This window comes from Choloepus didactylus, chromosome 19, assembly GCF_015220235.1.
Source record: "Choloepus didactylus isolate mChoDid1 chromosome 19, mChoDid1.pri, whole genome shotgun sequence".
In the NCBI taxonomy this organism is placed as follows: Eukaryota; Metazoa; Chordata; class Mammalia; order Pilosa; family Megalonychidae; genus Choloepus; species Choloepus didactylus.
This window is the reverse complement of record NC_051325.1, coordinates 39,132,601-39,153,885: the sequence shown is the minus strand read 5'-3', so window position 1 is coordinate 39,153,885 and position 21,285 is coordinate 39,132,601. Positions and strand designations below refer to the sequence as shown.

General features: G+C 53.5%; 3 protein-coding genes across 3 annotated transcripts in view; 2 read left to right on the top strand and 1 right to left on the bottom strand.

The window, feature by feature from the left end:
- Positions 1–115: 115 nt before the first annotated feature.
- EIF6 (eukaryotic translation initiation factor 6) lies at positions 116–4,589 on the top strand. Its single transcript, XM_037811758.1, has 7 exons — positions 116–237; positions 456–574; positions 691–776; positions 2,362–2,537; positions 3,116–3,292; positions 3,447–3,628; positions 4,310–4,589. The coding sequence occupies exons 2-7, from the start codon at positions 468–470 to the stop codon at positions 4,317–4,319; spliced, it is 738 nt and encodes a 245-aa protein (XP_037667686.1). The 5' UTR covers positions 116–237; positions 456–467; the 3' UTR covers positions 4,320–4,589.
- A 580-nt stretch (positions 4,590–5,169) lies between these two features.
- MMP24OS (MMP24 opposite strand) lies at positions 5,170–6,867 on the top strand. The gene has a single exon (XM_037811759.1). The coding sequence runs from the start codon at positions 5,327–5,329 to the stop codon at positions 5,492–5,494; it is 168 nt and encodes a 55-aa protein (XP_037667687.1). The 5' UTR covers positions 5,170–5,326; the 3' UTR covers positions 5,495–6,867.
- Positions 6,229–21,285, bottom strand: part of MMP24 (matrix metallopeptidase 24) — a 42,967-nt gene continuing 27,910 nt past the window's right edge. Inside the window, exons 5-9 of the mRNA XM_037811757.1 lie at positions 17,319–17,480; positions 14,820–15,034; positions 12,261–12,399; positions 10,731–10,997; positions 6,229–8,876 (exon numbers count right to left, since the gene is read on the bottom strand). Of these exons, the coding sequence (XP_037667685.1) occupies positions 8,539–8,876; positions 10,731–10,997; positions 12,261–12,399; positions 14,820–15,034; positions 17,319–17,480 (1,121 nt within the window). The 3' untranslated portion in view covers positions 6,229–8,538. The remainder of the gene's footprint in view (positions 8,877–10,730; positions 10,998–12,260; positions 12,400–14,819; positions 15,035–17,318; positions 17,481–21,285) is intronic.

Sequence of the window (21,285 nt, the reverse complement as noted above, 5' to 3'; positions counted from 1 at the left end):
AATGCAAGCATGCTGGGGGTGGGCCAAGTGGAGTCACTATCAGACAATTTGAAACCATAGAGTCCTCCCAGAGTATGGAGCTAGAGTGGCCGCATGCGTAGCAGGGAGCGTCCGGCTCTTCCGGAAGTCTCCCAGCTCTGGGGCGGAAACGGAAGCCTGTTTAGGTAAAAGAAGGGGTATTGCCGCGTGTGGTGGTTGCGGTTATTTTGCTAGCTGGTGTGAAAGAAGGCCGAAAAGGTCAGCTCCGAACATCCCGGGTTGTGATGGGGTGGGGACGGGAGGCGCAGGGTTGGAGAGTCTGGAGAGGCCTAGGGGACGCGGCCCGAGGTCTGAGGGGCCGAGTTTGGGGGGTTTTGAGGCCGAGAGGGGCGGGGACGCGGCGGGTCTGAGGGGCGGAGGCCGGGGGTTCCAGGGCCAGGGGAGAATCGGCCGCCCCTCAATTCCCGGCCCCGCAGACTCCAGGCCTCATGGCGGTCCGGGCGTCTTTCGAGAACAATTGTGAGATCGGCTGCTTTGCCAAGCTCACCAACACCTACTGCCTGGTGGCCATCGGAGGATCAGAGAACTTCTACAGGTGCTGCGAGCATTATGTGGGTGGGTGGTGGGGAGGGGTGCGGGGATTCGGGGATTTCCTCCGAGGGAGGGCACCGGTCCGTCAGCGCCGTGACCACCGAGGCCATGTCCCCACAGTGTGTTCGAGGGCGAGCTCGCCGATACCATCCCCGTGGTGCACGCATCAATCGCCGGCTGCCGCATCATCGGGCGCATGTGTGTGGGTAAGGCTGGTGGAGGACGCCGGGGAAGTGAAGCCTCCCAGCGCCTCTAATTATATCCCTGGCGTGGATCCGGAGTGACCCAGGGATTTCCAGGTTTTAGTCTGGGAACTGTAGAATCTCTAGATTCTCAGGGCTGGGAAGGACCCATTCTAAGCGTCAGCAGATACCAGGGGCAACGTCTGGCAAAGATTTCTGGATGATAATTTTCTGATAATAGCTTTCACTGTTACACATCTGATCTCATTCTTCTTCCTAAAGACCCTGGGAGGTAAAAGGAATTATTGGCCTAATTGGACTGATGAAGAAGCTGAGACTCCCACACTCTCAAGTGACTCACTAAATTTCACTTCTAATGGAGTCTCATCTCTCTCCTGCTTCTGACTCTGGACAAGTTACTTCCTTTTCCCACGCATCCATTTCTGCCTTGAATAAAATGACAAGCCAAGATTCAGAGTCATGCTAACCAGTTATGCATTCAAATCTTAAATTCCTTTTAGGACATCTCTTGAGTGGGTTCCCTACCCTCCCCCTTACCTCTCAGCACTGTTGACTCTGGCCATTGGTCTTTTCTCTGAGTTGAATCTGTCTCCTTTACTACTACACCTTGTTTCTCGTTCTGCCCATTGGGGTCATATAGGAGTCTGTTTCTTTATTTTATTTTATTATTATTTTTTTAATCTTAAGCCTGGAGACCTTGGCCTCTGAGTATTTTTTTTTTTTTTTAATTCAGGTGAAACACCCAGATCCCTAACCACATCCTTAGGACTTGAAGCAAATTCGGATGTAACATGCCTCATGTTACATCTGAACATGGTCAGCAAGGGGGGAATTTATCCTGGCTCTCAGTGTTTTTCATAATGGGATTAAGTCAGGGTTCGGAAGTTCCAGACTTGTGGCTTTCTAGGTAGAGAAAGAGGTTTAGCTATTGTTGTTATCATGTAAATATTTGCTGCATAGTATATTTTGTGTGAGTATACCAAATGTGTTTATTATCCATTCTATTGACAATGAGTATTTGGGTAGTTTTCAGTTTCGGCTATTATGAGTAGTGCTGCTATGTTTTTTAGTGAACATATGTACATACTTTTATTTGGTATATACCAAATAAAATGTGGAATGGCTAAGTGACAGGGTATGTGACTATTCAACCGTAGTAGATGATGTCAGATAATTATTTAAAGTGATTGACCAATTTATACTCCCGTCAGATTGTATGATAATTTAAGTTGCTCTGTGCATGTCTGTCAAAACTTGGTATGTTGGTCTTTTTAAATTTTTAAGCATTCTGGTAAATGTGTAGTGTTAGCTTAATTTTAAAGTAGCAAAATATACAAAAGAGTCCTTTCTACTAGTTTTGCTTTCTGCTGGTTAATGGTGAAGTGGGCAAGGTGGGTTGGGACAGACACCTGGGCCATTGCTGGCCTGCCCAGTGGGAGTCTTGGTCCCCTGGGTGTTGTATGTATCAGTGAATTAGAGGGAAGGGGTCTGGGCCTAAAGCTTTCCTGAAGAAACTGATTGGACTCCGTGGACATCTTGTGTATTCATAGTTCATCCTTGTCCCATCCCCCAATTTGGGTCCCTCCAGGGAACAGGCATGGTCTCCTGGTGCCCAACAACACCACTGACCAGGAGCTACAGCACATTCGCAACTGCCTCCCAGACTCAGTGCAGATCCGGCGGGTGGAGGAGCGGCTCTCGGCCCTGGGCAATGTCACCACCTGCAACGACTATGTGGCCTTGGTCCACCCAGATCTGGACAGGGTAAGACAGTTTAACTTGGCCAGAGAGTCACACGACCACCTTACTCAGTGGCTAGCCACTGTTCTTGCCTATCAGGCAGGATTCACGGCATCTCTTGTGGTTTCTATTTGTATCTGGGCTCTTTCATTTACTATTAACTATCTGGGCTTTCACATTTGCCTATTACTAGGTACTCATAACCATGTACAGAGGCCTTCAATTGGGCAGTCATTCTCAGAAAGAAGTTGGGGGGGTTATTAATCCTCAGAACTGGGGACTCAAAAGATTGACCTCATCCTGTCCTGCAGCAGGCCAGGATAAATAATTGATAGTTGAACTCTTGGGTGTGGGGTAGAGGGAAGAGGGTGACTGTGGAAACCAGGCTGTTCAGAGCATATGTGGCAGAGGCTCCATAACTGGCCTAGACTCTGCTTCAAGTTGTACCCTTGCCTTTCTCTGGGTGATGCTTCAAACACAGCCACGTTTCAGAGGATTGAAGGGTTTAGGGTGCTAAGCCCTGGGTGGTTCTGAGCACAGAGGGCTCCTGCTTCTTTGGCCTACAAGTTCTGGGCCCTGAGCACAGTACCTTTGGCTGACAGGAGACAGAAGAAATCCTGGCTGATGTACTCAAGGTGGAAGTCTTCAGGCAGACAGTGGCTGACCAGGTGCTGGTAGGAAGCTACTCTGTCTTCAGCAATCAGGGAGGCCTTGTGCATCCTAAGACTTCGATTGAAGACCAGGATGAGCTGTCTTCTCTCCTTCAGGTCCCCCTTGTGGTAAGCCCTTCTGTTTTCTGACCCCTAGCTCCTGCTGAGGCAGATCCTTTACCTGGTTATTCATTACCTGCCACAGTTTGGGATTGGGGCCGCAGGTCAAGGAGCAGAGACTTGGCTGTTGGTGTCATGACCCATCTGAGCCCATCACTTGCAGGCAGGCACTGTGAACCGAGGCAGTGAGGTGATTGCTGCTGGGATGGTGGTGAATGACTGGTGTGCCTTCTGTGGCCTGGACACAACCAGCACAGAGCTGTCAGTGGTAGAGAGCGTCTTCAAGCTGAATGAAGCCCAACCCAGCACCATTGCCACCAGCATGCGCGATTCCCTCATTGACAGGTACCTGGAACCTCTCTGCTCTTCTGCCCAGGGTCGGGGTGTGTGTGAGAGTCACTTCGCTTTTGCATTTAGGGGATGCTGGTGCCTGGTGTGGGAGGCAGGTAGGCAATTAGAAATGTGTATTTCAATTTTATAATTATGCACATTTGGCACCTTCAGGAAAATGTTCTACTTAATCCTTACTGAGCAGGTCTCTTTTCCAGCCTGCTACCTGTGACCTTTCATCTTTAGTTGGCACTAAAAAGGGAGAGCCCTGTCCTTGGAGGAGGAGTCCAAAGTTCTGGCCCTAGCCCTGCCACTAGGAGACTTGTGGTCCGGGCACTTCCCTCCCTTTTTCTGAGTCCCCTCGTTCCCTTCTCTAATGTTGGTTGAGCTTGTCCTCAGAGGTTCTGGCTTGTAACCAGTAACAGTTTGAATAAATTATTGAGTGAATTCACCCACTTGGGTGGGGAGGGCGTTACTTTCAGTCTTTGAGCATTGACAGTTCTAGACTAGAAAAGTGACTCACAGGAGGCATACAAACCTGGAATCTGGATGGGGCCAGGTGTGGCTCTGAGTATAGCTCTTCAGGGCTGAGCTGGAACAAAGATTCAGGGGTAAGGGTGGAGTCAACTACCTTGAGAATGGAGGGTGGGGTGTGTTCCTTGAAGCTGCTACTGACAATGCTACTTCTCTTTTCAGCCTCACCTGAGTCACCTATGCTGCTCTGTGGGCTCCTGCCTCTGGACTTTGGCTCCCTCTACACGCCCCACCCAATCTGTACTAGATGCTGGCAGGGAGAGGGCAGAGAGCTCAGTGGGCCTGCATGGCTGGATGCCCAGCCTTTCTTCACCTTTACCCGTCTCCTGAATTTATACTTACTATAAAAATTTGCCCTGTTGTGCTGGTTGTCAGGCCCCATGGCTCCTGGCTGAGGGTTCTGCTGCCCTGTGCCACCCCATTAAAGAGCAGTTGCCTCTGACCATTCTGGAATGTGTTGTTTGAGAGCCTCAGCGTGGGCCCAAGTGCCTCTGTCCCCATTGTTCCAGGGCCCTGGGAGGGTAAGGTAGGATGTACACATATACCCCTCAGTTCCACCATTTCCCATCCCCACGACCTGGAGGCCTCACCCCAGTACAAGAGGAAGCAGCACTCTCCACTGCAGTCCTCACTTTTACTACCAATTTCAGCCTCAGCGTTGAGACTGCTCCAGCGTTCCCCTGCGAGGCTGTGAGGACCCTCCAAGGGCTCTGAGCCTCAGACTACAGGGCATCCTTGACCTCTTTGACCTAAGTTGGATGGAAGTTGCTTGGTCTGGCCGCCAGGTGCACTCCACAGCCTCAGACCAACCTTGGCAGGCGCCCTCCTCTCAGAGCTTGGGTGGGCGCGGAGCACCGCAGTGAATTCCCAGCGACCCGGGACGGCCAGGCGGTGCGGGGCCTCGGGAATCGGGGCGGGGTTGGCCTGTGGCTGACGGGTGGGGCCATGACGCGCAGCCATGGGCGGGATTGGCTCTGGCGACCGGGAGGGGCGGGGTGAAGTGAACGCGCTGACGTCACGACGCCGAGTCCCTGGCCGCGCTGCGTGGGCAAGTGGATCGTGGGCGGCTGCTGGCCGGGTCTTAACGAGGGGCAGCCTCGAGTATTGAGGTGAGGACCGGAGGACCCGGAGGACGGCATCGCGGAGCCCGGACCTGCAGGGCCTCTCCTTCCACAGACCATGGGAGCGCAGCTGAGCGGCGGCCAGGGCAGCCCGGAGCCGGCGCAGCCCCAGCCCCAGCCCGCGGCTCCGGAGGCCCCTAGGCGGCCCGAGCCCGAGCCCGAGCCCAGCCCGTGGGGGCCGCTGGACGACGTTCGCTTCCTTATCACCTGCACCTCCTGGTACTGACTCGGCGCCTCCGGAGTCTGCCGCCCGCCCGCCGAGTCGTTGCCTGCTGTCGTTCTTGCCATCCCCGGCCTGGTCGGGCCCTCGTCTCCTCTCCCCGCGTCCCGTGCCTCTTACCTTGATCCCGGAACCCCGGAAATGACAGAATTCGGAGATGGCGTGAGATGCTGGAAGTCCCGGCAGGGTTGTCTTCCTCATTAGGGGCTTCGTCTCGCCTCTGGTTCTTCCCCCCAGCCTGAACCCAAACTTAACTCAGACCTTCGTGCTCTCCCCCACCCCTTTCTCCAGGCTCTTGGATCCTGGAGCAGCCCAGTTTCAAGTCCACAGTCCCTGCTCTTCATGACTGAAGATGGAACCCCCACTCCCTTGCCCCTGGCTTCCAGAACGAGGCCGGGGCTTCTGCTAAGACCCCAAGGTTGCCGACCTCCTGACCTCCATCCCTTAATTATTGAGAACTGGATCTCTGCATATGTTTCAGGTCATGGCACCATGTGCAGTGACCCCAAAGAAGGTCTTTCCAGGATCCCAATGACACTGTATTCCTGGGACCCCAGGAACACTGGGTCTCTTTTTGGGGAGAGAGAACATTTCTGATTGCTGGTCTGGTGGAGGAGATATGTGAGGCAGCTCCCAGACACCCCAAAGGATGCCATACCCCACTGCTCCCAGAACCATCCTAAGGCCACCCTCAGAACCTGATCCTTGTCCCCTCACCCCAGGGAAATGACACATTCTGTATTTTTGTTTTATTTAGAAATGATTTAAAAAACATTGTACAAAGGCTGATCAGTTTAAAATGTGACCGACACTGAAATGCTGTGATGTCCCCCAGGCTGAGGGGAAGCTGGGCTCTGGGGCCCCCAGTGCTTTGCCCCTCTGCCTGTCTGCTCTGTCCTGGGGTGATGGACAAACAGATGACCACAAGGCAGGAGAGCTGAGATTAGAATCCTCCAGGCCGAGCCCTCTCTGGGCCTGGCCTTGCATCCCTCACATCTGCAGCCTGGGCTGCCTGCCTCCATCTCCTGCTCTTTCTCAGCTGGCCAACATGGAGGAGCCTGGGAGGCCTAGAGCTTTCAAGAAGTGAGAGCACCAACCTGAGGAGTGGAGCGGGAGCATGGGGGGAGAAGGGGAGCCAGGAGTAGGAGGAGATGGATAGAAGAGTCACCTCTGATCTCATCTTGGACCCTAGAGGAGTCCACATGTGGGGACACAAGGCCCAGGCAGCCCACTGGATGGCCTGGGCAAGTAACAGAATCTCTTTGCGCTTCATCTAAGGGAAGGGCACAATGAGAGTCACCCTCAGCCTCCCACGGCCTACACAGGTTTCATGGGAGTGGACAGATGTGAGCTAATAAAGTGCTTTGCAAAATATAAAACACTGTACAAACCTATGAATTGCTAATATCTCTGCAGTCGTTCCCCACTGCCCCAGGGAGCCTGCCCTTGGCCAAAATGAGAACAAACAGAAGAATGATGACAAGGGACACAGTGGACCCACATAGGCTCCTCTGGGACAAGAAAGACTTTGCTGGAGACAGCTTCCAGGACAACAGGAATCCCTGTGTGTGCTACAGGGTAAGCAGACCCAAAGCCTAGAGGCCATGAGGCGGGGCAAGGCCCATGTGAGCTCAGAGGGCAAGGGCAACATCTGAGGCCCTGCTAGCACCCTGAGGGCTGCCTGACACCACCTCTGGCTTTGGCAGAGAGCCAGCAGGCATCGCTGAACCCATTGGTCTTGCCTAGGGCTGCCTCCACTGGGTTGGAACAAGGCAAGATGAGCATTGGAAATTCCTGCCAGAGACAGTGAAGGGTGGGCCCAAGAAGGGTCAAAACGAGACTCTTAGGCATGGGGCTGCTACCATCTGGGGGTGCCCTATTCCTAAGAGCTATGTGAAGGCTGGGTGCAGTGAGCTGGGTCAGGAAGGACCAAACTCATGGTATAAACGCTGCTTCCAGGCATTTCAGAAGGTTGCCCTGGGCCCTGGAACCATCCTTGCCTCACCTGTCTAGTCCGGCTGAGCCCCCAGCCTACAAATGACAGGCTGGAGCAGGACTGGGGACAGGGAGTGAGGAAGGGTTGGTGGGGAGAGGGACGGGGATGATGGCAGGAGCGGAGGGCAGTCACACGCTCAGAACGGCCTCCAGAAATGGGGTCAGCTCCTGCCTAGCTCTTCAGCCTGATGAGCAGAGCCTAGTTCCTGGGGTGTCTGGGCTCTAGAGTGGCCTTAACAGCACCTTGGTCCTTATCACCTGGGGGAGGGCCGGCCACACTGGCCTCATCACCAAGACAGTCACCTCTAATTCACCTAAAGCCTCAAGCAGCCTTTGCAGAATGGGACTTTAAACAGTAGTGACAGGACGTTTAAATATTCACAACGTGACAGCTGGGTCCTTATCAGATTCAGCTGGGCCACAGCTCTGCCTGCAGCATGACCCTAAATCCTGGGTCTCCAGGGGAGACCCCGGCATGTGGAGCAGGTTTCCTGAGGGATCTGCTATATGCCAGCAGGGGAAACCCAAGTTTGAGGCCCACCGTATGGGCAGCAGGGGTCCTGTAGCCTTGGAGGATGGTGGGGTGGGGAGGACATCTGACCAGCAGGTGTTGGCAAAAGGAGGCCAGGACTGGTGGCATCTCCCAGGTGGGGTTGGGAGAGCTGGTGCTGGCTTCCCACAGAAGGTGCTGGGCTCCAGCCAGGAATGGAGCTGTGGTGCCTCCTGGGCAGGCCTGAGGATGCAGTGACCATGGGAGCTCCTCCTGGCATGGTCCCTGTTTCCTGCTGGGGGCTGGACTATTCCCTTAGGTAGGGAGTAGTTTGTCCAGGACAGAAAGCCGGCAGTTGAATGCCAGGCACCCACCTTGGGGCACAGCCCCATCGCTCCCTGCCCTATGCTCAGCTTAGGCCAGTATACCCACTACTTCAGCTGCATGACCCCTGACCTTGGGCCCTGCCGGGCCTGGATGGGCAGTGGCCGGAGCTGCCCCTCAGACCCTGGTAGGGAGGGGCCTGGCTGGCCAGACCAAGTGGACAGAGAGTGCCCTGGGCTGCTCACACCCACTCCTGGACTGGCCGCTTATAGTAGGTGACAGGCTGAGGGCCTGCCTTGTTCTTGAACTGGAAGATGGTGTAGACCAGCACCAGGATGCAGAGGGACAGGATGCAGGGGATGACCACAGCCACGGCGTTCACAGAGCCAGGCACATCGTTGATGGTCACCATGATGTCCACGTCGTCCTGGGGCAGCCGCCGCTCCTTGCGCCGCTCTACCTCCTTCTGGTTGCAACCCATCCAGTCGCGCAGGATGTTGCGCGGATAACCTGGCTCCACACTCAGTTTCTGGTTGTCAAACTTCCAGTAGTCCCGGCCCTTGTAGAAGTAGGTGTAATCTGCAGAAACAGGCCCAGCATCACCACTCCCAGACACTTCCCTGCACCTGCTCTGGGCCACCCCCAGAGGCCAGATGACCAGAAGCTGGTGTGAGAGGGCCCTGGGTGCTCTAGTGGCATGGGAGAAGGGCACCCAGGACCTGGAGCCACCCAGCTCGTCTTTTTGAACGTGCTGGAAGCCACTGAGGGGCTTTAAGTAGAACTGGGACGCCATTCAACTTGTGCTAGAAAACGATCATCAGGGACTGGCCTTCCAGGCAGGGCACTCCTCATCCTGGGTCACAGCTTTGTCACCTTCTGCCCACAGGCCCCTATGTGGATCAGACCACGCCCCAAAGTATGGCTGGGATAGCACCATTTCCACAGCTCTGGGGCTCCAGTCCAGCTCCTGCCTGAGCCAAGGGAGGCAGGGAGCAAGATTTCTCCTGTTGACAGTGGACAGCACCTCTCTGCATGTGTCCTGGATGTTTTTGACTTTGCATCACAGATGCAGGGTCTCGGGGACCCTGAGGGGAGGGGCTGTGCAGCCAGCCAACCACTCCCTGGCGGCAAGCCCAAGGCTCCCCGCAGCAGCCTTAGCCAGCTCAGAGCCCCTCCCCCAGACTCTCCTCATTGGCCAGCTCCCCACCCTGGCTGGGACTTTCATTGGTCACAGTCCTTGATGACATCTGTCTCTAAGGCTCCCTCCAAACAAGACCACGTGGGCAAAGTCTCAGGTCCACAGGAGAGCTGTGCCCCTGCAGCCATTGGCTTTCTTGCCAGTGCTGTCTCCTCGGAGAGACCTTCCTGACTGCCCTCTCTAACCAGCCCCTCTGCCTCTCTCACAGATTTCTTTCCCTTAGAGCATTTGTTGCCGCCTTATTTGTTTTCTACCACTAGACTGGTAGTGAGGAACTGCAATGCAAGCCTTGTTCCCTCCCTGCTCCACCCACAGCTCCTACCATACAACCTGGCTCTCAATATTACTTGGGGAGTGAATGAATGAATAGTATTGATCCACATAACTAGACACACCGACAAGATAATGAGAATAATAATAGCCACTAAAACTTAAGATAGCATGGCTGGTGTGCTAGGCATTGTTCTAAGTTCTCTATATAATTTATCTTATTTAATCCTCACAAAAGCTCTATGAGATACTACAATTATTATCCCCATTTTATAGATGAGGAAACTGAGAAAACTTAATTTGCCTAAACTCATAGTGGTGGAGGTGGAAGGTGAACCCAAACAGCCTGATTCCAGAGTCTGTGCTTTAAACCAGATCAATGGAGGTAGACATAATAAACATTCACAGACACTGTCTCTGTACTCGGCAACACCTGGCCCCTTCTCCTGAGAAACCCCTAGTCCAGAGGGGAGACAAGCTATGGGCGGGCACTGGCAGGTGGCAGGACTGCTACCTGATTGCCAGCCTGGCCTTTGGAAATCTCATCATTTAAAAAGGCTTCTCTCTCCAACTTGTCCTCAAGCCCTGTGAAAAATCACCTCTGAACCACCCATGTCCATCTCTGCTTTTCAGATTTAATAATCCGAGGAGCCCCAAGAAAACACCTAAGGCCAGCTGTTTGAGAAAACACTGTCTGAAGGCATGATGTTAGCCTGTGAAAACATCTCTTGACTGAGAATCAACCCTACACATGAGAAATTGTGACTTGGTCACTGGGACAAGAAACTTAATTCACCACGTGAACAATGGGTAGATATAAGGCAGGTGTCTTTGCACCAAAGGGATGTTTCTCAAGCCTGGATATTCTGAGAGTTTGCCCACATCCTGATGAGGACAATGTAAAATCAGTGGGTGCCCAAAGAGCCCCCGGACAGACCACCCCATGTGGCTGGGCACGTACGTACATCCTTCCTTGCTGATGAAGGCTCCCTGGGGTGCCTGTGGGATGCCCTTCCACACGGTGATGGGCTTGGGGTAGCCAGGGTCCGTGGCTTGCCGCTCCTCGCTGTAGCGCCAGTACCGCTCGCCTTTGAAAAAGTAGGTCTTGCCCACGGGTTCCCAGCGCAGAGCTGTGTCAATGCCTTCCCGGGGCAGACAGCTGCCCAGCTCCCCTAGGCTGTGCGGGTAGCCGGGCTCCACCGTCACCTCCTTGAACACCCAGTATTTGTCACCTGTGGCCAAGAGGAGCCAGGGTCAGCCTTCCCCACCCACCCAATGCCAGAGGTTGCCGCGAGGGCCATTTGCTCAACTTCTACTGGGACTGGGGGCATTCCCAGATCCAGCGTGTCAGGAGGAAACAAGGCCCTAAGCTGCTCATTGCCCTTGGTGCCCCCACACTTCCCAGGGCATCAGGCCCCACCATTTTCTTCTCATTGACCTATTCTCCTCTCCAGGTGACCTCAGTCACTCATAGCTTCACACACAACCTTCCTCCCACCTGCCACCAGTGACCCACCAAAGCCACTGTCCCCACTGGCCCTGAGCACCAGACCCAGATACCTTGATTTCCCATTAGCGGCTGGGAATCTCCAAGGCAGCTTCCCAGATGCCTCATCTTCACCACAGAGAGCCTTCCTCCCTCAGCACCTTTGCCTCCCAGGGTCCCCAACAAGAAGCCCTGGTCTCATTTTGGCCCTCGTTTTCCTCTCAGTTGTCAGCCTCTTATGAGGCCTTTGGAATCTCCTGGTGACTTTCCCCTCCTTTCTAGTGGGCCTTGTAGGAATAGTCTCCTCAGATCCAGCACCCTCCTCAGCATGGCCCCTGCCTCTGCCCTATCATGCTGCCACCTGCACTGTGGCTCTCTGCTGCTCGGAGACACTCAGTGAACCCCAACGTTGGCCTAATGGATCAAGCCTCCATTCTGGCTAGGTGATCACGGCCCCTAAGGATTTGCCCATGACTACCTTCCCAGGCTACTTCCCCCCGCTCTCCAGTCTGGGGCCTCTGTGGCTGTGGGGTGCTCGTACATTCTCACCACACCTCCTTCACTCATCCCCTGGAATGTTCTCCTCACTGCTCACTATATCTGTGTATCTTACCCATCTTGGCCTGGCGCAAGTTGAGATAACTGACGTGAAACAAGCTGGCACAGTACAGGGCACAGAGTGGGAAGGCCGCACATGTTAGCTCCCTCTCCCCTGCCCTTCCCTGTGTGGCCTCCTCCCTCTCGCCTCACAGAGCTGATGGGAGAGCCCTGCATGGAGCATTGGATGGTCTTCAGTGGGCTGTCCCACCCTCTACTCTTCTTCCCACCAATCATGGCACATACAGTCACTTCCTGATGTGATCTCCCCAGATCGTACATCCCGGAATCTGCCCTGTCAGTGGTCAGCATTTCTGTTGGGGGCTAGACAGGCTTTTGGAGGGCATCTGCCTCCCACCCACCTCTTCCACTTTGCAGATTGGGCAAAAGGGGGTCCCAGGAGGGGCATTACCTTTGAAGAAGACAAATCTTCCATCAGCCCTTTCATAGGCTGCGTCTATGCGGGCAGGCAGGCCCTTCCAGAACTGCTCAATCTGCATGGGGTAGCCTTCCTGCACCCGGTTATTGCGCAGGCGCCAGAACCAGCGATCCTGGGGGGCAGGAAGAGGTGTGGCAGGCTCTGCCTCTGAGCCCAGTGATCTCAGCCCTGGGGCTCAGGCCCAGCAACCCACGAGCCCTCCCTGGAGTCTGATTTCAAAGCCCCTCCATGAGGAAGACAGGATGTCATGTAACTCTCTTCATTTAAACCTCCCAATGGCTCTGGCTTTCACAGGACCATTCCTAGTCCCCTGTCTGGGTACGTGAGAGCCTTCTCATTGTAGCCCCCAACTCCTTCACCAGCCTCACGTCTTATTCTCATCCTTCCCCCTCACCTGACACTCCAGCCACATGGGGATTCCAAACATTTCCCAAATGTGCCAGGCAATTTTCAGCACCCACTCCCACCCTCCACGCCTTTGTACAAGCAGTTCCCGATGCCTAGACTTTCCTCCTCAAGTTCATTTTGGTGCACCTTCTCGGAGAAGCCCTCCTTGACCCACCAAGGAATTAGTCATTTCTTCACCTGCAGTCCCCAACACACCCCTACTGGGCTGGGAGCTCCTCAAAGGCAGAGTGAAGGGAGTTTGGATCATTTTTGGACTCCAGCACCCACCACAAGACCTAGCCCCAGTTGGGGCTCAAGAAATGTTTGTCAAATGAAGGAACGAATGGGCAGGAGTTTCTAGTTCCCACTGAAAGGGTAGACCAGAGAGGGCAAACAACTTTCCCCCCAGGTGGCAAGCTAGGGACAGAAGCAGAACTTTTCCCACAGCCAGGACTCTTCCATCCCTCCCCTCCCCTGGGACAGGGCATTAAGAGGGTGGCACAGAACCGAGGCAGCAGAGACCTAGAGACCCTGAAACAGAAAGCAGACAGGGCGGTGGGTGGGTTTGCGCAGGGGAGCTGAAAAGGAAGACGCTGGAGCCTGTGGTGACCACATGGGGGCAGCAGAGAGTCGAGACATCAGCCTAACCCAATCCTCCCGCACTGTGAAGCTCAGGGTGCCCTCCACACGGGCTGGCCCCACCCAGCAGGGCAGGGATCTGAGGCAGCACGCCATGGAATTCCCCCAAGCCTGGGTAGGAATGCAGGTGCCTCCACTTACAGCTGCATGACCTGGGGCAAAGTACTTCAAGAGCCTCACCTGCAAATGGGGCTAATTGAATGAAAGAATGCAGGTCAAGAACCTAGAACAGTGTGGGGCATGTGGTCATTGTTGAATAAATGACAGCTAAAAAAGCAAAGAGTATGATAAAAATCCTTCTGGGAAGCAGTGTGGGCAAGTCCCGGAACTTGCCCACACCTCAGTTTTCCTGTGTGTCAACGGGGATGATAGCCCAGACTTGCCTATAAACAGTTCAGTTGGGAGGGTCTAAGAGAAATAAGTGCAGAAGATCAAATATAATCTATAAAAGATGGTACAAAAGGTAGAAAAGAGGTTTTTTAAAGGTGTTTTACAAAGCATTTTCACATCCAGTTTTTTAACCTGTCACAACTCTGCTAAGTAGTTCTGAGATATAGTCTTCAGAAAGGCCAAGTGACTTGCCCAGAGCCACTCATGAGAGGCAGGACAGGGGCTCAAAGCTTGCAGGAGAACACCATGAGAGGAATGGGTTAGCCCCCCTCACATCTCCCAGTGTGATGGAGACGGGAAGGTGCAGCCCAGATCCTCTTCAGTATGGCGTCAGCTTCAGAGATCCTCCCCGAGGATCATACCCTTCCTCTTCCAATGATTGAATGAAGCGGGGGCTATAAAGTTCCAGCCATTTCTAGCCCATGCTAGCTCCACAGTGCCCTGTCAGGGTGGCCAAGTTTGCAGTGAGCCTATGGAGCTGCTTGACTTCTCCCACCACTCCCCTCCCCTTTCCCAGATATTAATTCCAAAGGAACTTCCTTATTGAAGTCCTGCATTCCAAACACCATCTCAAAGTCCTCTTCCTGAAGAACCCAACCTGCAAAACACCAACCAAACTGCCACCCAGTCAGTCCACAGCTAAGGTGACAGGCACAGGACAGGTGACAAGATGTAGGCTGGCCAGCTTCCTCTCGGGCCCTGGCAGGACCTGGAGTCAGATTCAGCCACCTCTGACCGCACCCTTCCTCTGAGCCAGCCATCTTCACAGCCATTAGCTCATTCAATCTTAAGAGAAATGACTGACCCCCTTGGAAAACCTGCGGTCTGGAAGGGGAGGGGACTTGTTCAAGATGAACAGAACAGACGCTGGTCCCCAGCACTTTTCCCCAGTGTGGACCCCCGGGAAGGTCCGGGCTCACCCACCTTTCACCCTTTCCTCTTGGGAACAGCAAGTTGATTCTCCCAGCAGCACCAGGAATGGGCCCCATGCCCTGGCCATGGGGCCAGCTCCCACCTAGGCCTCCCAGCAGGCCTAATCCCAGAGCCTAATCGGGCTCCGTGGTGGGGGAAGGAGTGCAAGAGGAACACCCGGGGGTGCCAGAGGACTGGCCCTACCTTAAACACAAACATCTCGCCCCGGAAGAGGGCCACCGTGTTGAAGTTGCCGTCACAGATGTTAGGTTTGGTGCCTGGTGTGGATGGCCGGTCCCCAAGGGGTGGCCGCGGGGGCCTGGGCTGCCGCTCGTGCTTCCTCTCAGACGGTGAGTGGATCCTGCGGACGGGGAGCGTGGGGAGAGGCCTTGTGGGCTCCAGGGGCTCGGCTGGGGGTCCTGGAGAGAGGGGCTGCGTCTTAGAGAAGGGGCCACCCTGTGTCCCAGTGCCATCACCTTATCCTCATCCCAACCAGCTCCGAGACAAGTCTGTCACCCTCCAGCTCCTCCTCTCTCTCCCCATCTCTAACTCTCCATTCTTGGAGAAAACAGAAGCCATTAGAGGGGAACTCTTTCCTCTTCCCACTCCCAAATCTGGTATCTTTTCTTTTTTCTCTCCTGTTACAAGGCTCAGAGCTCATATGCTCTCCCGCCCTCTCCCCACCTCTTGGTTCTTTTCTCTCTCCTGGCATCCACAAAGTTGCTCCCATCTAAGACAAAACAAGCCAACAAAAACACTTCCTCAATCTATATCCTCCTCCAGATTGCACCCTTTTATCTATTATTTCTCTGCTACCATTCGTGCACACTGGCCCCACTTTCTTTCTTTATCCTATACCAGTTCCTCTTCTGCCCCATCACCCGCTGAAACTGCACTTGTTCAGGTCATCAGAGGCCCGCACTTTGCCAAGTCTAATGGTCACTTGACTCAGTATTTTAGGGTCACTTCTCAAACATTGCTGTGCACATGAATCAGCTGGGAATCTTGTTAAAATGCAGGTTATGACTCAGAAGATCCGAAGAGGGACCTGAAATGTTGAGTTTCTTCAGTCTCCCAGGTGGTGCCAATATTGCTGGTCTGAGGCCCATGCTTTGAGTTGCAGGATCATAGGCACACTTTCCTTAAAACATTCTCCTCTCTGTTTTCAGGATACTGTGTGGTCTTGTTTTCCCTCCTACCCATAGGCTGTTCCAGCTCAGCCTCCTTTTCTCCTCTACCCTATCCTTGAAAGGTTGGAGTGGTCTTGGCTTAGCCTGGATCCTCTTCTCTCTCTACATTTGGATCCCTAGGTCAGTGGTTCTCAACTTTGGCTGCATATTGGGATCACCTGGGGAGCTCCTAAAACTCCTGCCACTAAGCAGCACCCCACAACAACTGAAACTGAATCTCTGGGAGTGAGACCTGAGGCCTGGGCATTAGTATATTTAACTGGAATTCCCAGGTAATTCCAGTGGGTGTCCAAGGCTAAGAATCATTACCCTAGGAGAACCCATCCAGATTCATGGCTTTAATGCCCTGCTATATCAGAGCTGAACAATAGAGCCTTCAATGAGGATGGAAATGTTCAAAATCTGCACTGTCCATTACAATAGCCTCTAGGCACATGTGACTTCTGAGCACTTGAAATGTCCAACTAGTTCTCAGTGTGACTCAGAAACTGAGACTTTAATCTTATTTAATTTCAATTAATACAAATTTCAGTCTCAATAGCCACATGTGGCTAGTGGCTACTGTATTGGACACCAATGAACCCAGAGCAATATCCCAGCTCAGATCTCTGAACTGCAGACTGATAAATCCTATTGCCCCATAACTCCAGAAGCCAGAAAGCTTGCTGTCATACTTGTCCCTCTGCCCGCCCCCCCATGTCTGATTGATCGGTACATCCTGTCCACTCTATCTTCAGAATTCCTGCCAGTCCCCACCTGGTCTTCTGCTGCTTCGTCTATGGAGATCCTGCCCATCTGCAGGGCTCAGGGTTATTGGGCAGAAGCCCCTACATCAGAAGGGCACATTCTTTTTTGGTGCTATGTTGACAAGCATTGGCTCGAGTAAACTGGTCCCATCTCACATGACTCATTTGACAAGAACAAGAACTTCACATACCAGCGTGAAAAGAAAACCAGGAAAGAGGCAATGGTAGGAGGCCTTTCCTAGCTTATCAAGATATCAGCTTAGCCTCTCATTTTTCTTTTTTTAAGAACAAAGCTCTGGTTATTCACTTCACATTGTGTCACCTCTCCTAGGGCAGGTGTGTGAAGCTCTTGAAAGTGCTCAGTCACTGTTTGGTGAATGAGTGAGGGATTGAACCACAGGAGGAGAGAGGGAGGCATAAGCAAAGAGAAGTGGGTAGAGAGGAGGGTACGGGAGTCTTCTAAGCAACTTTGTCCCTCCCAGTCTTCAGTCAGGCCCTTCCCAAGGTTTCCCAAGTGTGCCAGGGGGACGCTTTCCCCTTTCTGGCCAAGCAAAGACATCAGAAGTTTCTAGAGGTTGGAGACCAGACAGAGACAGGGCTGGTACCTGAATCCAGGCCTTCTGATTGCAGGCCCAAGAAGACAAAACAACAGTAGATGCAGAAAGTAGAATCCAAGCCCAGGGAACCAAGGAGCCCAGCAGCTGTGCAGATGGATGGCAACACTCCCAGCCCACCCCTGCTCCCCCATGCTCTCCCCTGCCACACACCGTAGATCTTCTGGATGCCCTGGAGATCATCCTGGGGCAGCTTGAAGTTGTGCGTCTCCATGTACTGGTAGAAGGGCGCCATGATGGCACTGGGGTCATTGGAGTGCTCCAGTCCCAGTGCATGGCCCAGCTCATGCACTGCCACCAGGAAGAGGTCATTCCCTGTGGAAAGAGCAGTGGGAGGTTCACAGGACACCCAATAAAATATCAATCAACCTATCCATCCATCCATTAATTAGGCAAACACTGAGCACATGCTTTGTGCCATGGTGACACTGGTAACATACCGAGAAATCAGACACAATCCCTGCGTTCCAGAACTCTCGAAACAGTAGAGTATATGGATGAGGAAACAAAATAAGTGCAATAGGGGGTCCCAGCTGCTTGAATAGATGTCTGTAAGGGTCCAGTGGGGACTCTGAACTTGGAGGAAGGTGTTCAGGGAAAGCTTCAGGAAGGTGAAGCTTGAGTTTTCATAGATAAGAAGTTAGTCAGCAGAATGGATTCAGACGGTAGGAGAGGAAGGGGGGGTTGGCATTCCTGGCAGAGGGAAGGCTATAAACAATGTCCAGGGACAGGCAGTTTCATTCCACTTGGCTCTGGAACAAAGCACGGTGGGGGGGGCCAGAGAGCGATGAGGTCAGACAGGCCGGCTCACAGGGCTCCGTAATGCCCTACAAAGAATTTGGATTTGCTTCCTGGCCATTGGGGGTTTAAGCAGGAATGGGGGTAGGTGAAAAGATGAAATCACTCTGGCTGCATTTGGAGGGCTGGGGGTGGGGTGGGGGGATGAGACCAGAGGCAGAGAGATCAGTTCCGAAGCTGGTACAAAGGTCCAGGTGAGAGATGGAAAGGGCCTGAGCCAAGGGGGAGGCCGTGTGGGCCAGGAGGGGTGGTTCTGGGGCTGCAGGCTGGTGGTCAGCTTCAGGAGGCCGGGAACAAGGAGGGCCCCTTTCATGGGGCAGCTTTCAGTCAGGTAAGTCCTCAGGCCAAGATCAAGGCAGGGATTCAGATGCTGGTGGAAACAAAATCCAGGTGCCGGAAGTGGGAGAGGGCTCCCCAGTACAGAACTGAGGTGGCCTCATGGGCCTCTGAGTGGGACAGATCTCGTTCACGTCCAGCTCTGTCCCCTACCAGCTCTCTGAACTTGGCCAGCAGGCTTACTCCTCTGAGCCTCAATTTCCTCATTTGTAAAATGGGGAAATCACCTCTACTACACACGGTTGTGTGAGGCTTGAATAAGATAATATATATAAAGCACTTAGCACTGAATGGTAGCGGTTCTTTGTCATACTTAAGAAAGAAGCTTGGTTACTGGAATAAGCCCATTTACAGGAAAGGAAGCACAAGGCCAATGGGGTTCTAGCAGCCAGCTCCTCTTAAAGCCAAGTCCCCTGAGCTTATGGAATTAGACCTCAGAGAGAGCAAGGCCTGAATTTGGTGGTATTAAGATATTCAGCTTTAGGAAAGAAATGTAAAGGGCTGGGAGTTAGGCAGGTAATTGTGTTGGCAGTTTTGACTCCTGGCCGCCCAGTTACAGACCCCTGCTGGCCTTGACCCCTGGCCTCTGTTTGCCCTTGAGCCCTGCCTGTTATCTCATCTCAGCCCATTTCTGCCACTACTACGTCCAGGGGAGGCTGCCAGGAACCTGCGGGATGTCAAGAATCCTACTGCCCACTCTGGCCCCAAGCATCTCTGACAAAGTTGCCCTTCCCCAGCCCAGCCCTGAGGTTCTTGTGGGGGTTAGATGGAGGTTGGGATTGCCTCTGGTTCCTGGCTAAGGTCTTGGGAGGAGAGAAGAACCCGGTGTGGCAGACCCAGACTGGGAGAAGTGTGTGCCCACTGCTCTGCTGATGTGACCAGTGTCCTCAGCGAAACAGCTTTTGAGCAGTGGAGAGGAAAAGGGATGTGCAAGAATCAGTGCAAGATTGGCCAAAAGCCTGGGGCCGGCCTTCTGCTGGGGCAGGGCAAACTGGCAGGAGAATGCTGGGCCACCCCCGGCTCCTTCCTCAGGTCCAGGTCCCTTTGGCAGCAGAGAAGGTTGAGCTCATCTCTGAGCGTTATCCAAAACAAAGGCAGCCACTCGAGCCAGCGGAAGGCAGCTCTGCTTCCCGGGGTCCTGGCCCAGCTCTGCTCCCAGCCTGTTCTTCCACCTGGGACAAGCTCTTCAGGACCTCAGTCTCCTGACCAGGCCCTTGCTCGGGGGCCAGCCACAGGGGTCTCAGCTGGAGGCCAGGGAGCAGGGCTCTGGGCACCCAGCGAGATTCTGAACCTTGGCCTGAGTCAAGGTTACTCTGTTAACCTCTGTGCCTGTGGGTTTCCTCCAGGGACCAAAAGGGGGAGAAAAGCTGGCATCCTACTGCTCAGGAACCCCCGAGAGCAGTCACATGGGGGCTGCTCTAGGGGGATATGGAAGGAGAGGGGAGAGGAGCAGGACTTCCTGGAGCTTGCAAGGGGAGGAAGCAGAGGAATGAGGAGAGGCCTGGCATGGAGAAGCCCCCAGGGTCTCGCCTGCCCAGAAGGTGAGAGGCAGGGAAGTGGAGTGGTCTGAAGCACACTTTCCTGGAGGCTGACTGCCCAGCTCTGCCATGTCCTTACAGTGTGACGTGTTAAATCTCTTCCGCTGTGACGTGAAGATGATAATGTACTTTCATCCTAAGAATGGGGGTGAAGATTCATGAAGCAAGGTGTAAAAAGTGCTCATGCTGGTTCCTGGCCCAAGACCATCACTTGTCATCAGCAGGGTTGGGTTGGGCTGCTTGTGAGGACCAGCATCTCTGCTAGGGAGCACTCCCTTGGGTCTGGGGAATCAAGTCCTTTCCTCTCCTTCATTTCTTCCTCATGGGACCCTCCAGATTTGGTGGTCCCCATCTCATCGACTCCCCACCTCCCAAAAAGGGATATAACATTTCTTTTTGCCTCTATTCTTTGGTCGGTGCTGCCACTCCACCTGACATACCCCACTCCTTCAAAGTTCAGCTCAATGCTGCAGCCCCCCAGAAGCCTTCCTTGATTTCCCCAGCTGGCAGGGAGTACTTCCCTGCTGCCCTTTCCAGCAGTTTCAACTGTCTTTATGGTGCTGACCACTTTCCACCTGCCATTACATCCCCAGGACACACGCTCATCTGCTCCAGGACCGTGAGCTCCTTGACGGCAAGCTTTGTGCTTGGCACGGCTATGTGACAGCACCCTGGGTGGAGCAGGGCCAAAAATTCAGTATTTTTCCAGGTGTGGTTCTTGGACACCTGCAGCAGAACCACCTGTTAAAAATGCAGAGTCCTAGGTTCAACTCTGGCTCTGCCACTCAACACCTGTGAGAAGTCCTTAACCCTGTGGAGCTCATCTCTAAAATGGAGCTCATAACCCCTGCCTGGCCTACCTCCCAGGATGGGGGAAGAGTCCTCCACCCTCTGAAGTGCTAGTCATGATGGCTCTTCCTGTCTTGTCACCTTCCCCTGTGCAGGAGCAGCCTGGGCTAGGATCCATTCCCAGCAGACATCACTGGTTGACTCACGTGAAAGAGACAAGGACTGAGTGTCTGGAAGTAGCCCCAGAAACCAGCTTACAGGTGGGTTGGGTGAGAGTCCCCACAGACTCCAGCCAGGTGGAGAATCAGAATCACCTTTACAACCCCGTGGTTCTCCAGGGGAGACTTTTACACACACAGATGTAGGAGATTCTGATTCTGGAGATCCGGGTTAGGGCTTAGGCAGTCTTTTATTATTTTAAGTTCCCCAGGTGAATTTTATGCTGTGTGACAACCTGTGTGATGCAAAGGCACCAACACCCCCTGGGAAGTATTCTTGCCAAAAAAGTGAACCTAAATCTAGTCTGCCTGTAGATCTGATGACCAATATTCAGGAAATGTAGGGAAGAGAGACATGGTAAAATGGACCTGAACCTAGTTGAGCCAAATGACTATACTGAGGACAAATGACCCAGTTTCTTCAACAAATGAATGTCACGG